Source organism: Panulirus ornatus, chromosome 34 (assembly GCF_036320965.1).
Source record: "Panulirus ornatus isolate Po-2019 chromosome 34, ASM3632096v1, whole genome shotgun sequence".
NCBI lineage: Eukaryota > Metazoa > Arthropoda > Malacostraca > Decapoda > Palinuridae > Panulirus > Panulirus ornatus.
The window spans coordinates 13,173,782-13,190,964 of record NC_092257.1 but is presented as its reverse complement, the minus strand read 5'-3'; the positions used below and the strand labels follow the sequence as shown (position 1 = coordinate 13,190,964).

Here is a 17,183-nt window from a genome sequence, read left to right as displayed (position 1 = left end):
AGCGGGAGCGTGTATGGTCTTAGAACCATCGTGAACACATGAAGAAGGCATTTGAACGATTTCTTCCGATGGGTTGTTATAACTTGACATTGACGTCCTTAATGACTCTAGTAGTTGACAGTTTCGGGAACCAGATGCTTCAAAGAAAGAAGAAGAAAAAGCTCATCTTCAAGAGTTTCATGACATTTCGAGCCACAGCCATGGGGTCGACACATAGCGAACTACTCAAGGTCTAAAGAACAAGACATGAAAACGCGATGGTCATATTACCTCGCGTGATCGCAGCGATGACAGGGCTGGAGTACATGGTGATCTGAAAGGAACCTCTGGGAGAAGACCTGCTCGAAGTATGTTGATCCATGCGAGGTACTCGCTCGACCTCTGCGGCTTCCGAGACTGTAAGTGTTTCTAATCAGAAACCAATGAGTGTAGCGGTGGATCACTGACGAAAAGAAAGTTTCGAAGATATAGAGGAGATGAATGAATAAATAGATGGCTTCGTGGTTACATTTCACCCTTGAATTTCAGTGATTCCAAGTCTGGGTAAAGGAAGAATGGATTGGAATCCCAGTGCCGACCTGTTCTCCTTCCTTCCCAGGGCACCTAGGTCCACTGAAGACATGTCCTCCTTCGTTCCCAGGGTACCTAAGTCCGGTGTCGACCTATCCTCCTCCCTTCCTTGGTTACGTAGGTCCTTGAGGACTTGGCTTGCCTTCCCCGAGTACAGTGTTTGAGCTTCTCCAGAAAGAGAGCAGAAGTTAAGAAAAGTTTATCACACTCACGAAGACTGAGGCCAGGCTATGATGAAAAGGACGAGAGAGAGAGAGAGAGAAAGACAGACAGACAGAAAGAAAGAGCCTCGGTACCTTCAGTGTGAACAGCCACATCCCCTCCGTCTTTATGGTTCCTTTACTCATCTTCTCTGGCATCGTCTGGCCGCTCTAAATCCGACGCCTTTATCCTGGGCAACGAGCAATGCTACCGTCGTCAGGTTTCGGGCGGACTCCCCGACATGAGGATAGCCAGAGATAAGTTGATTCGGTGAGGTAATCATCATCATTATCACACGACGCCACTAGACACATGAAGTTAGGCGTGGAGGAGGAGAGGGAGGAATTTCATGCATAGGTGATCTACCCAGTAGCGTGGAAGTACGAGGCTTCTCGCCTTAACCATCACCTTTACTTGACTCTGGACAATATATTCACATCACAAGACACAATGTAGAGTCTAGTTGTCCTTCACTCATTTATCTTTCGTATAATCACTTGGTCTATTCTACATACGTAATCATTCAGTATATGCTTTTAATCGCTAGCGTTCCTTCTCTTCGTCCGTTCAGTGGTTCGGTTGTTTAAACAAACTTGGTCACACTTCAGAGCAACACAGACTTGAATGAGACGAAGGTGATCACTTAATTTCCCACCGTAGTAAAGCATATTCATGTTTCTTTTGTTTCAAGTAAGGAACACTGACTTATCACACGTGTGTGTACAGTCTCCAAAAAAAATAAGTTAGCGAAAGATAATATTTTGCCTTCGAGCAAAACTGAGCTGAACTCAGTATGGAGGCAGCGATGGGACAGTATTGGTTATCCGTTTGACGTCACACACCCTCGAGGTCGAGAAAAGACCTTTTGACCTATTAACAAATTTCTACACTTCCCGACCTTACACCCCATTACACTTAATCCTAAGCTATCAGAGGAGGTTCAGATGGTCTTATATCTTACCATATTCAACCTTGAGTTTCCAAAGGGGATCCAGATGGTCTTATGTCCTATCATACTCAACTTTGAGTTACCAAAAGAGATCCAGATGGTCTTATACCCTATCATGTTCAACTTGGAGTTACCATAAGAGTTCCAGAAACACCTTGTACCCTAAGTAATCCTGAGTTACCAACAGGGCGCTAAGCATTTACCATCGCCATTTCGAGCGCACTTTTCACGAGGCAAAGTTTTGCCACAATAGACCTCGTCCAACCAGGAGAAACTGTTGCCAACTCGATTCGCATAACCGAGCTGGGAAGAAGGAAAGGGGGGGGGTAGGGGCTGGCGAAGAGCTGGTGCTTGCATAATCACGCTGGTAGGAAGGGGCTGGGGGCTGGCTGGCTGGCTAGGTGCGGGGGCTGCATACATGAACAAGCTGATGAGAAGAAAGACGCAGACAATGGGTTAACCACAAGGGTTAGTTTGCATCACGCCTGGAGTGCAAGCCTCTTGTAGAGGATGTGGTGCGTAGGGAGGAGACACACAGCGAATGAGAGAGAGAGAGAGAGAGAGAGAGAGAGAGAGAGAGAGAGAGAGAGAGAGAGAGAGAGAGAAGGAAGGAAGGGAGGGAGGGAGGGAGAGAAGTCGATAGTCTACGGAGAGAGAGAGAGAGAGAGAGAGAGAGAGAGAGAGAGAGAGAGAGAGAGAGAGAGAGTGACTTACGAGAACCTGCGACAAGATTCTACTGTAAGGCAAGGTTATCGCAAAGCGATCAGAGAGAAGAAGAAGAAGAAGAAGAAGGAGGAGGAGGAGGAGGAGAAATGGGGAGAAGACAAGGAGATAAAGCAACCGAAGCGTCGATTTCTCGGAAAAACAAGAGACAGACTCCTAAGACACAAGGAGGTAGCTATAGGCGCAGAAACCGAATTAGATCCGAACTAAAGAGAGTTGGTGAGGCCGGCAGAGGACGAGGAGAGCGAGGTGGGTTGGAAGGAGGGAGGGAGGGAGCAGGAGACCCCGGCGGAGGCGGTGGCAATGACGTCACTCCTACGTCATAGAACGCTCCTGGGCTCCGAGGGGGAGAGACAGAATTCATTAGCTGTGGCTGGAGCTATCTTGGCCTCCTGCTGTGTCAAGTATAGCCCGTCCAAATAAAGAAAGGAGGGAACCAATCTGGTGTGGACGAAGTGAAGGTGGGTCTCGAAGAAGCAATATACTCGTATATCTTATCATTAGACGTATATTGAAGCAGTCTTGAGGAATTAACGCATCTTCATCATGCAGTCGCGTTCATTATCACTGAAAAAAAGAATGTGAAGATTGAACATCTTAGCGTTAGGTCAAATGCCACAGGATCGCACCGTCGTGCTCAAGGGTCGCACCGTCGTGCTCAAGGGTCGTACCGTCGTGCTCAAGGGTCGTACTGTCGTGCTCAAGGGTCGTACCGTCGTGCTCAATGGTCGCACCGTCGTGCTCAAGGGTCGTACCTTCGTGCTCAAGGGTCGTACCTTCGTGCTCGAGGGTCGCACCTGCTTAGACAGGCTCCAGTTTAGACAACCCCACTTAGCTAACAGTACGTGGAAAGACATATCTGAGTTGAATGATCATTTTCGGGAAATAAAACGCATGCAATTTGGGGACACCGAAGTCTGAGACCATTTGGAGAGCATACCAGATATAGACACTGTCAAGCCTGACCACCTTTTGGGATACTTAGAAATCCCACTGGGGACCCTTCCCCTAGCAACCATTTTGGGATACTAAAGTTTAGATAACTCTTTTTTTTTGAGGAAGAGTGACCTTGCTCGTACGAGTGCGAGAGACTACAAGTCTTAAAGTTGTTGGGCCACAAGCATATCCGCCACTGCTTCCAGCTAGAGAGTTTCTGATGCCTGCATGGCCGTGAGTAAGAGAGAGAGAGAGAGAGAGAGAGATCGGATACCATCTAGTTACATATGATTCCGATCAGTCAATTACTCTACTGATTTATGGGTTTTCGCTTCAACCACCACACCAGGCCCGATATTTTCTCTTTTCGCGATGTATTTCCTTCTTATTCTTCGTTTAGTGTATCTAAATTACTCGTCTTATCTTCTAGAATTTAAGTTATTCAGTGCGGGAAAAGATCTCATTCCCTCAGAGGTAATAGGAAGAGCCAATTGCCTTTGTTGTCATAGTTTGGTAAAATTCTTGGGTATTTATTTAGTTGGTGAAACGTGCACAGCGACCAAGGCAGCTGGAGGACACTCCGCCTGGCTATGATTCTGCAAAGTTCATGAGAAGGTTTGGTTTTTCATTCACTCTCCCGGTACTTCTGTGACAAAAGACTGTCGCTGATTATGGCTATTCAATCTTCTGTTATATATGTACGTGCTTCTGTTCTTCAGCCGCTAGTAAAGTGTTTTAATCTTCTGTTTAGAACTATAAGTTCACAAACTTCTAATACAGACTGTCACTTTGCAGTAGCAACATTTCCTGCAGGTACTTGGAGTACAACGACAGTTTCGTGGAACTAGTAAAACTTCTGCAGTTACTCTGATTTAGTAATATTGCTACAGTCACTATTAACTAGCAGTATCTCGGCACTTTGCTTTGAACTAGTAGAAGTATTACAGTAACAAGTGTTCGTGCCGAGCGTTGAACACTTAGGTATTCACACCGGATGTACTTTGCAAACTGTGACGACTGAAAGGTCATCCTCTACGAGACAGAATATCAGTCACTGGACAAAAAGGTGTAGTATAGTCTCTCGAAGAACTCCTCAGTCCAAAGAACTCCATCATATACCCTGCTACTGATTGTAGCGCTGCCTTAAAGCTGCATAAGTCCCTTAATTGTGACCCTTTGGTTTTATGCATATTCTCAAGTCCTCTTTTAAAGGCTCTTGCAGCTTCAAGACAGCGCTACAGCCAGCAGCAGGGAAACATTTGTTAGTAAAGTAATTATCTGTACTTGATACAATCAGAGAGTCATTAAGGAAGTTTGTTGCCTGGTAGTAAGCTCTTCAGCACAGGGGAACGACCCTTGAGCAAGAGGTCACGACCCTTAAGCACCCTTAAGGGTACGACCCTTGAGTACAATGATAAGAGCCTTGGTTACGGTGGCCTGGCCTTTGACCTCCTGAGGGTGATTTCGTTCACTCTCCGGTGAAAAAAAAAATAGTTTTTTCCAATAAACAAGGATCTCTTAAGGTCACTGACAGTCATTAAGTGCTCCTGCGAGTCCAACTGACGGGTTGTGGGAATGTTGTATTACCCATCTTGTATGGAATGTTAATGGATTAGTATTGGTGAGAGGAAAAAAAAAAAAAGGGTGATTTCCCTTTGTACCTAAGAGGTGAGGATCTCTGCGCCTGGTAGACTCCATAGTGAAGCCAAGAAGGTTAGGTTTTATATATATTAACTTCAAGACTCCAGAAGTGCGTCTTCTCCAACCGTTCGTAATTGGTTGTGCATGACGTCACAACTACCCCGGTCAGTGACCTATGACGGAAACGAGGATGCCAATTAATCACCAAGAGTGAAGCTGAATGAACAGTTTCATAAATTCATAAAAGCCATAATTACCCGAACCTGATACAGTGTCTTTGCTCATCATCAGCTCGCTGGATATTGTCTATCCCATGATTATATTCGCTCGTTGATTAGGTCTCACCAAGTGATATTTAGTTCCAGGTTCGTCTGGGTTGTATTTGCTGGGGAAAGGAGAAATATGTGAGTAATAGATTGATGAAGTGTGAGGCTAGGGTTTGGCTTTCTATTCATACATAGGGATTGTGATTGGTAATCGTGTAGTTTGGGCGAGGACGTTCTAATGCTAGTGCAAAGACCTGAGTATTTAAGCATATTGAGATAAGTGTGTTGGAAGTGTTATCATCAGTTCACTGTAGGTATTGAATGTTTTGTGGTAACTGTTGTGGTGATCTGTACCATATGGTTTAGGGCGTTGTTATGTTTCGTTTTGATGGGGTGAATGACCAGGCTGGTGAGGCATAGTTTAGGATGGAGCGGATGAATTGTTTCTAAAAGATACTTAAAGTGATTTTTTTTTTCTTATATGTCAGCAAGTGTTCTGAGGGTTTTGATTCATTTCTGGCTTTTGTACTGATTGAAAATATGATTAATTATGATTTAAAATCGTTTGTTCCTGGCGCTATCTTGCTTACTCGGGAAACAGCGAAGTATGAAAAAAAGAATATATATATATATATATATATATATATATATATATATATATATATATATATATATATATATATATATATATATATTCATTTAATCATTTGCTTTGTTGCTGTCTCCCGCGTTAGCGAGGTAGCGCAGGGAAACAGACGAATGGCCCAACCCACCCATATACACATGTATATAAATACACGTCCACACACGCACATATACATACCTATACATCTCAACGAATACATACATATGCACACACAGACATATACATATATACACATGTACATGATTCATACTGTCTGCCCTTATTCATTCCCGTCGCCACTCTGCCAAACATGAAATAACAACCCCCTCCCCCCGCATGTGCGTTAGGTAGCGCTAGGAAAAGACAACAAAGGCCACATTCGTTCACACTCAGTCTCTAGCTGTCATGTATAATGCACCGAAACCACAGCTCCCTTTCCACATCCAGGCCCTACAGAACTTTCCATGGTTTACCCCAGACGCTTCACATGCCCTGGTTCAATCCATTGACAGCACGTCGACCCCGGTATACCACAGCGCTCCAATTCACTCTATTCCTTGCCCTCCTTTCACCCTCCTGTATGTTCAGGCCCCGATCACTCAAAATCTTTTTCATTCTATCTTTCCACCTTCAATTTGGTCTCCCACTGCTCGTTCCCTCCACCTCTGACACATATATTCGCCATTTCCCTCTTGACGAGGTAGCGCCAAGAACAGAGGACTGAGCCTTAGAGGCATCATCCTCACTTGGCCCCCTTTTCTGTTCCTTCTTAGATAGTAACATACCAATATTCCTTTAAACAATCAGTCTTTGCCTCTACAGTATGATATTCAGTGTTCTGTTTGAGGTATCTGTTTAATTATATCTCTGATATCGATCCCTTATCCCTGCATTCTACCATTCTTTTCTAGGTACCTCCCCATCATCTATATCTATTTACATTTCTACTGCCTTGTTTCCCTTGTTCTGCCAGTGGGTTAATGAAAAAATAATCTCCAATCTCTTCTATGCAAACACTTTCCCTACCTCATACATTCCAAGGCCTCCTCCCTAGTTTATTCCCTCAAATTCTCTTCCCAAGATGCAGTTATCTTCACCTTGTTCTATTTCCTTCTGTATTGTTCCTATATATTTTGTTTACCAAATTATCATCATAAAATTCTCTCTAAACAAGAATAGCATTCCAATGTTTCTCTCTTAACCCATTCTGTGACACCACTTTTGCACTAGGGTCATCCCACATCTGCAAAGTTCACCATTATATACTCCATCTTATCTTCTGATGTTCTAAGCACATTTCAAATAGCTCATAGCAACACCTTGAACCCTAGTTATGTTTGCTGCATTCCATGTCTGCAGTTCACACCCTTTTCTAGGTTCATGAACACATTTTTGCCTTTCATATTTATCTGTAAAGATTCATTCACTGCTCTATTCCAGATGGCTGTCTCTCATTCTCTCATTCTCAATTGTCTATTATGTACTGTGTAAAACTCATTTACCACTGACTGTAATTCATCTTTAATCTCTGCTAGCTCCTATCATCACTGGTAAGCGAGTCAACAAGTATTAGGCCCCATCCACATACATTCTGAAAAATCAGTGATTATACCAATGAAAAACCTCAAACTTGGAAAACTCTCAGCTTAGAGTATGCCACTTGATTAAATATTGGAAATAGTGCAAAGGATAACAGCTTCTATTTCCATATGGCATTACTTCTGTGCCCTTTGAACTTCGTCTTAACATCATCATCATCATGCCTTACTTTTTGATTTGCTAATCATCATCCCACTATATTCTCGACTATGAATTTGCCTTGGTAACATGTCAAGAGCAATCAAAACACTCCTTGTATATGGATTTCAGTGATTCTTCTATTTTCAGTGCTTTTGTCTGTGGTGTCCATCACATACACTTCTTCAATTCACTGTTTATATAAATCAGATAAACTTTAATAGTATTGGTAACACAATCACATTTTATATTCAGTGCTAAAATCCAACCAGCTAAAACCATTTATATGCTCCTCACTTCCCACTCTTCCTTTTGCTGAAAAACTTCAGTCATCTCCAGTCTCGCCCACCTAAATGGGCTGGATCATTGGACGCATTGTCTTAACACCTGCAGACTCAGTACCTATGCCCTAATCCAAAAATCCTTGGTCACAGATTCCTTACATATTTCATGAATGAATTAAAAAGCATGTCATTAAACTATATCTTTTATTTTCTCTTGGAAAAGCATCATAAAGTATTCATAATGATACTATTAAAGAATATAGACTAGTATTCACATATCTTATTTAGACAGATAACCTTCTTATATCTGTGGGTAGTCAATTGGTTGGCCTCATTCACACACAGAAGCACTTATGGAGAAACATTCCTTCTTCAAGAGGTATCTTTTTCACAATATTTACACAGAAACTTACTTGATAGTCTGACATATATCATCATATCTCACACAATCCAAATGGTACCAGAATTTATCTGCATGAGGCTACAATATAAGTGGAAAATAAAAGTCACTTTTGGTGATATCGTATCATCCTCAATAGGCAAATAGGAGTAAAATTTCACATAGGAATTCTTCACTCCAAAGGAGTTCATTATTCCCGTTACTGGTTGTAATGCATCCTTGGAGTTGCAGGAGCCTTGTAAAGGGGGTCCTAGGGCTATAATAAATTAAAAACATCACACTATGCTTCAAAGACTAAAATTTTCCATTATTCTTTTGTTGCTTCCCCTCACTTATGCCTTACTTGAGCCTTTCCTCTTGATATAAACCTCCCCTTCTCAAGCCTTTCACCTTTATACATACATGCCCTACTCAAGCCTTACTCCATAACACATACATGCAGTACTCATGCCTCTCCCCTTAATATATACAAGTTCAGGCAATCCTATTTTTATTCACATATTCCTCTTCTGTAGAGAGTGACAGCCAAACCAACCAAAGTTCTTAAGCATACGCTTGAAGTGTTGCTGTTGGCATGGTGATATTCAATATCAGGAATGTTTAAGAAAGACTGCTTCTCACTCTGTCTCTGAATGCACACAGAGGCAACAGGATATAAATCAATAAATATCACAAGTCATTAATCAATAACAAACTTAAACAACACATAAAACAGGTTCTTAACAGAGAAAACTATGGGTAATGCATATACAAGTAATTTATCACAAAGGTCTGAAAAATACTTAATACTAATGACTTAGTATTCACAGAGGCACATTAATGACTTAGTTTTTACAGAGTTTTTACAAAACTATAAAACATACAAAAACATTTACATATGTAAATGTATTCTTGGATGAGCAACTTATGATATTTAAATAAATCCTTATGAACTCCAACTACATATATAATGATCTCTAAATGCTTAAAATAGCCTTAAAATGTTTCCTGAAACTAGCAACTTCTCTGCAATCATCTTCTTTCAAAGGCTACCCTTTATGTCACCAATCTAAGAAAATTCTATGTAAAACGTGAATAACTGCACACGAATATGACCAATTCTCATCATTTAAAATATCTTCCTATATAGTCTGTTTATACTATCTCTTTATATTACATCTATCAACCATATCTTATTTTCTCTGTATGGTATCTCAACTTTACACTGAGTTTAAGTGGATTATAAGCATCTAAGCAAGGAATATAATGATTTTTTTGTCTAAAATGCCCTCCTTTACAGATAACTTATCTAAGCATCTTTACAATTATCTCTGTAAAATATATTTGTTCTGCCAGTTATCTCAAACTTTCAAGAATCTAAATAAACAGTATATGACTATGGAAATATAACCTCATTTCTAACTGCATAAAATGTCCTATAATAAATATTTCATCACTAGCTATGCAAACTAACTCAGCAGCTACTACTAGCTGTATAACTCTACTATACTGTATGTTATTTCTCAATAGATAGTCATTTCAATTAAACTGTGAACAGCTAAAGAATAGGACAAGGTCAGTGCTAAACAGTGCAAAGCCACTTAACTTCTCAAAATCAATCAATGTCTGCATCACAATATCATTGTTGTGTTTAGCCAAATGGAACTGTAACATGAGCATTGCAACATTTCATTTCAGGAAGAGGGAAGCTATGTCCAAAGCAGCAGGATAATAGATAATTTCAGGATGAATACTGGAATCAGAGCTTCAGCCATTACAGCGGTCAAAAAATAAATGACGTCAAAGCATATATAAGATGAGGATAGGCAGTCAACAGTAAGTACTATCAATAAAAATATATATATTTCTTTCTTTATATATAGCAAGTTTTCACTCGGTTTAATCATCATTATATATAAATCGTAATTACCAGATGGGTAGAATTCTCCACATGTTGACCAACTATATGTCTAATAGAATCTATCTAATTCAGGCTTTTCAGATAATAATTGTATCAAGAAACAAGATGAGTATTCTAAAAATGATAAAAAAAAATGTTTTTCCAGATTAGAGTTACTATGTAGTAACAGTCACTGATAAAGTAAAATAGTTTCTTAAAGGATGTCAGAGTTCTGCATAATACTGTACACTGTAACACACCATGCAAATATGGTACATTCTTAAATAGGTAGTAAATTATGGTAAGTTCTTAAATAGGCAGTATATTAAAAATACACGTATGTCGCATTATAGTCACATATCACTCAGTCAGACTATAGTAATCTATAATGTCTCATTACAACAGAAAGACTTCTGAGAATAATTCAGGCAATACATGAATTATGAAAAAGCCCATCTTAAATCCCATGTGAAGAGTAAGTAGTGTTCCCTGATGCTGATCATATTCTCACACAAGTTTTGCGTCAATTGTGAAAGCTGGTTCATGTTTAGATAATAGTAACAAGACCTTTTCTTTTCATATTAAAAAAAACAGAAAAAGACCAAGTTCAACAAAATAGAATAATTTGGTATGATCACCATCAAAAAGAAGCATGATTTTTGGAGTATAAACTGTGCCAAAAACTGTAGGTCACAGGAAGTGCTTGACTGAAATTTCTTTGCTTGATAAGGATTACATAATTTACTCTCTCATGCATGTGTTAAAAGCAATTACCCTTATAAAGCCAACTCTTACCATTTTCTTAGACCAATAAGCCTGATTAATGAGTCTCCAATCAAAGTATCTACTAGTCACATAAACTTTTGAAGATACATTAAAAAACATTTCTAAAGTCACATGCACTTTAGGAGAAACAAAAAAATAAATCTAAAAATAATTATTCTTCACTGTTCCTATTATCTAGTTCAGTTTTTTCCGATCTAAGATAGAGCCATTGCAGTAAAACCAATATAAACAATGGAGACCTGAAATAAACTAGTTGGGATGTAATATGGAAGCATGTGAGGTAGCAAGGATCAAATATATAAATACTATCATAATGCCCAGCATTCTACAAATGGAAACAATAGTCTGCAGTATTAATATAAACTACATTCCTCATCAAAAAAGAAAATAAGGCTTCATTTTTTGATCCTTCCAGTGCTACTACCCTTAATTGGGGCAAATTTTGTAGAGTACTAATGTCCTTAATTAAGGCTGTGAGATTTCCCACCAGAAGATGAATTCCACTTGCATCTGTAGGCTCTACTGGATGGCCATAGATGGTATTCTAAACTAAGGATGAGTCACTGGAGCTGCCTAAAGGTTTTGATAAACCACTAGTGACCATATTGGGTGATAGCACCCACTGCTAATCACAGCACCTACCACCTTGCCCCTGCTGCATGTGCTAAGGATGGGTCCATCAAGTAAATAAAAAAAATTCCTAAATAAGAAACGCTTTGGTATTGATTCAAAAGAATAAATAATGGTTTTGGTAATTTTTGCGCTCATCATATGAAAAATTTTACATATTCTTTTTATGAAATCAGGATTGGCCAACACAGTAAATAATGTTTTCCTTGAACTAAGTACAGTTAACTCTTAATTCACAAATATAAAAAAGTTTTCATATTTTTCCTGCAATTTTTCAAAAATAGAAAAAAAAATACTTTTTTGCACAGTGGTTCAGCCAAAATAAATATCTATTGTGCACTAAAGAGGTTATACTGTGGTGATACTGATGGGTTATTTCATAGAATACAAAGGAAAAGGTGAAGACAATTTCCCACATTATGTTCCATATAAAAGGTTGAAACTCTTTCACTACACTGAATCGTTTTCAGAGAAGTGTCTTTGCATATACCCTAGACATAGTGTATCTGAATAAGGTGAAGGGCACCCCTATAAAAATATAACTCCCATGAAATATATAGCAAATCATTGCCCATCAACTTAGTAGTATTCCTGGTAGATCTGCTACTATTGTAGTCCTATACTAATAACCTTTAATGAACACCATTTCACAGATACAAACTACTACTTGATTATTTAGATGTACCACCTGGCTTATCATTATTGCCCAACACAGCATATGAATCTTGAAAGGCAGGGTAAATCAATGACATTTCTTCTAATCACAATGACCTCAGCACTTTTCACATTTTAATTTCTATCTAGTCCAGCTTTCAGAAAATTCAGCCTCAACAAAAAGGTACCTCACTAGCACTCTTCTCAAACATTTACTCAGTAAATGACTGAGGAATTGATTTAAGATTTTTCAAATAAAGAAAAGTTACAGATGATATGAGAGAAAAGAAAATGACTGAGAGCTTTACAATATCTCCATTTTAAAAACTACATTATAGAATCCCAGCGATATCCCATGTGTAAATCCAACAATTTTCCCTAAGGATAGGATCACTATGTGTGAACCACTGCTGATTCTTTAGTAAGAAGGCTGATGTGTTACAAGTCCAAAGCCAAAACATACATAAATGAATACTACTATCCTGTTAACCAAAGGAAGTATAAATGATCCGAGAGGGAAAAAGAGGCTTAGAAAGAAAAAAGTAGCTCTCTGGTCTTACCTGTAGACAAAAAGGCTTTTCCTGAGTTCCAAATTTGTTTTCTTCCTAACAGAAGCCTTCTAATGAGCACGGGAGATAAGAGAACTTGTCTCAATAATGAAGTGGTGAGCAAAGGGCTGAATAAAAGTACTTGGCAAACAACCTATGCACCATACACGAGAGTGCACCATAAATTCAGTACTTGGGTGATGGGTAACAAAAGTGCTGAGAGAGCTCCAAAGCCTCTAAAAGCAATCCCGTCCAACTAAAGAATCCTCCAACAGGCTAAAGTGGCCAATTTTTTGGCATCAAGAGCACAGGTGTTTCTGGCAGGCTAAGATTTCAGTACTAGTGTTTGATGTACAGCAATGCTTCTTTCCAAGAGGAAGTTTCAGGGTAGAGGAGATAAAAATTAACTCAAAGATAATCAGTAGAAACTAGGTTTTCGAACTGCCTATCGAACAAAGGTCATGGTGATGTTCCTCTCCTTCTAACTGGATATAGTTAAGTCTAACTCTTGTTACCTGCACTTACTTTAAATCTTGAGGCTAAAGCAGTGAGAATTGGGGACTTGTGGAGCAAGGTGTCCATAAGGCAACTAGATAAGAACAATTCTTTTGCTGATCATAAACATTCCTCAGGCATTAATCATATTGTAAAGATGATGATCAGCAGGTCTTTAAAGGAAAGGACGAATGCAGCTATAGGACTACCATGATCAATTCTACACCCAACTGAAAGGGATTTCTGAAGTGCTTATCTGTATGAGGTTAAGTGTTAGTTAAGAGTCTTACCCTGGTTATGGAACAGAGAAGCAAAATAGTGCAAGAACTTGCCAAATGAGATGGTGACGTGCTGTTTCTTCAAACTCTTGGAAAGCCTTCCAAACTGAGTGATACTGTTGGCTTGTGGAAGATTTGATACAATGAAAGAGGTGTTTAGCAATAAGGTTCCCATACCGGCATTTATACCCAACATGAGAAAAGCAAGAGAAATGCTAAGGAAGGTTGTTGTTCGGGGACCTAGTTGTTGAAATGTCATGTTCCAAAAGCCAGCGAGAGCAAGCAAGAAGCATTAAAGTGACAATGATACTGGAAAGGCTCTACTACGGCACAGAATTGTGTGCTATTTGGGCTTTTAATATAGCACGATGTAATTCCAATGGAGGAACATAGAGGTTAGAAAAAAAAACCAAAGAGGCATTCCTGCCGCCATTCAGGGAACTCCGGAAATGCTGTGCTAGAGTTACCCTCTGCCAGTGGCTTATCAAGAGTAAGGCACTAAAGGCTAAGAAGTGGAACTGTAGTTTACCAGTTATGAAGACCCCTTTGCCATGGCCATCCCCTTGAGGGAGTTCCTGGAGAGAACAGGCATTAGAAATATAGATAGATAGGTAGATTCCAGAAACTGGTACTGTGACCTGAGAATCCAAATTAAGCACCAAGATTTTGGGGGCTGAGCTCTATGGACCTCGTCAGCTGTATTGTTGAGAAAGTACTCTAGCATCCCTCTGAACTAAATGAGGCTGGGAAGACAAACTAACTCCTCTCTCCCCAAAAGTGCAAACCTAACAGTTGTTGGGGTTATAAAGAACCTAATGATGCACTAATATGGAAAATGCAAGGGTCATGCAGGTTGATTTTTGGCAAAAAATACTGTAGTAACACATGCCACAGAAAGAACAAAACTTTGTACAAAAACTTATATTTCAAGAGCATTTTGCACTAATAGCTGAATGTAGAACATGTAAAGAACCTGAAATATAATGACAGTCAACTGGATGGGTTAGAGGATTTCTTTCCCACAATACATTTCACAAAATAGAGCAAGCTGTAACATACTCTCTAAAAGACAACTTCAGGGTGCTTGCTACAAAGGAAATGAGATGAACACCCCTGAATCAAAAGCACACCTGATGCAAGTTCTAGGGAAGAGAGGCTGCCCTAGTGAAGATGCCAAGAGATGGCACTACAATTACATCCAACAATAACAGCCTAAATAGTAAAATAAGGTACAAAAGAAACAAAATACACCCAGACCAAGATTTCTGGAGTAATAATGCACTAACTTATTAATATCTAAAATAAATGCATTGATATGAACTGAGGGGAAAAAAACATGAAGGAGTAAGAGGGGCACTTACTTATACAGGAACCTTGGTTGTGCATGCCCTCCACATACACGAAACTTTAACCAGATGGAATAACCTAACTATTCATTCCCTACGGACACAAACCATGGGCTACTGCTGAGTTGTGCAAAGCTCACAGAATGAATTGGCTGCATTTGTTTACATTCTTCCTCTTTACTCATGAAATTAGCTTTCATCTCCTGAAGAGGTTGTAGCAAGCAGTGGTTTCCATATATATATATATATATATATATATATATATACATATATATATTGATCCTGTCCTTTGGGGAAGGATGTAATTAGACACCAGTTATTACTGAGATATTTCCATATCAATCCCATAGAAAGCTGGGCACTCTGATTTCCCTTGCTTACTGGCTGAGGAAATATGAACAAAAAATATTTGCCTTACTACAGACATAATTTTCTATATGCACTTTCATTGACCATATATAAAGATAGTGACTGATCACAGTTGCAGATTAATCGGTTCATATCTAGAGGATGGTAAATGATCATACGAATATTATGATTAATATCTTCTGCATGTTTGGACTCAAAGAGCTCTTTTATCCAAAGAGCTCTCTTCCATGTTTTCATTGGTTTAACAAGTACAACACAAAGGGCCTGCAAAATTAGATTTTCATCAATTCGTCCCACCCCACTCTCATAAATTCTGATAATATCTCCTCCATCATTAATGGATGACATCATTTTGAAAACAGCATAGGAATGTAAATTTTCTACCATGTACATTTGAGAGAAAAACACAAGATCTATATATGCCTTTACATCTCCTTTTTCCATTAAATCACATCTACATCCATATAAAAAGTGTATCAGCATTTCTAGGGAGGTTTTGCTTGTCAATGGTAATTCAACAAAGGTACTTACACCCTCAGCAAATGATCCCATCAGCATACCCCTAAGTACTTCATTTTTTTCAGCCAGGAATTCCCGATTAGCTGACACCGTGCTACCATCATCCAGTTTAAATGTTACATCCTTTGTTTCATCATCTTTCCATTTACATTCTTTCACTTTCACATCAGAGGGATCTAAGGGATCACTAAAAGGGCCTACTGTACTGTCCTGCTTGCAATTCAACTTTTTTTCTCTCTTCTGCTGAATTTTGATATTTTCAGCCACTTCCTCTGGTGTGTGTTTCCCTCGATGTAAGCACATTGTACACATGACAGGCTTATACTGGTTGTCTAACTGTACAGAAATAGAAGCAAAATATGATATAGATTACTCCTGGGATGTGTTTAGTTAATCATTATCATATCTGTTGACCACTGTGTAACAGAAATCCCATGCCTTAAAATGGACAATAGCTTTAAGAAAAAATAATCTTAGTTAAAACCAATAGAAGTAAATAATTAAACAGAAGTTACAACCATAAGAGCGACAAGATTTGTTTTTTGCAAGTTTGACACATACAGCAATATACGTAGATATAAAGAAGTGAAATACTATAACAGTAAACAAAGAAATCTGTTAGAATACATTTAGAAACACAACAAAAGAATTCAACTTCTCCATGATTTGTGTAAAAAATTTAGATTCTAGAGAAGGAAAACCATTTTTCTGCCATGGACAAAGCCCAATGAGTATTCAAGAAAGTCCTTGTTTGATGAGATCTTAAGACACCATTTTATTCTCAAAGACAGGATGTAACCATAAGGATTCAACCAATTTGCCCATCATAAAACATATGAAGCCAGCAGATGCTCATTCAGAGGGACATGATGACCACAGAGAAACTCACTCTGGCCTATGATATTACAGTGTAGAGGTGACTATTTTCCCTTTTAGATATGGTTTTCTGAGCATTTTAGAGCATGTTGCGTACAAAGGAAGAACGTAAAGAAAAATCTGTTTAGAATTATAAGGGGGAACCTATATATAATGACACCTCTGGCCCATCATCTTCCCATGGGGTAGACCTGTTGTACAAATCTCATACAAGAGGCTCCAGGTAAAAGACATCAATGACTCTGACAGATGACCCAGGTTGTGAAGGAAAAGACTTGCTAATAAAAGCCTGAAAAGCATGAATGAATATTCTCCAACATAATTTTCTTCAAGACCAAGAAATCTTTAAGTCTTGACTGGACTTAAAAGATAATGTTCCAAAGGAGAAATTTTCAAAAACTGTCGGTAAAACTGGTTTAATCTTAAATTTTAAGCATCAATTCCATCAAGAAACAGTATGAATGAATCTTT

General features: G+C 39.0%; 1 protein-coding gene and 1 long non-coding RNA gene across 3 annotated transcripts in view; one reads left to right on the top strand and one right to left on the bottom strand.

Moving 5' to 3' along the window:
• The window catches only part of LOC139759874 (uncharacterized), an 84,042-nt gene that overhangs the window by 59,258 nt on the left and 7,601 nt on the right, over positions 1–17,183 (top strand). For both annotated transcript variants that reach the window (XR_011715163.1, XR_011715162.1), the window contains exon 3: positions 10,010–10,147. This is a non-coding gene — a long non-coding RNA (uncharacterized lncRNA). The remainder of the gene's footprint in view (positions 1–10,009; positions 10,148–17,183) is intronic.
• The window catches only part of LOC139759872 (uncharacterized), a 30,177-nt gene continuing 21,116 nt past the window's right edge, over positions 8,123–17,183 (bottom strand). Inside the window, exon 13 of the mRNA XM_071682394.1 lies at positions 8,123–16,172. Within this exon, the coding sequence (XP_071538495.1) occupies positions 15,366–16,172 (807 nt within the window). The 3' untranslated portion in view covers positions 8,123–15,365. The remainder of the gene's footprint in view (positions 16,173–17,183) is intronic.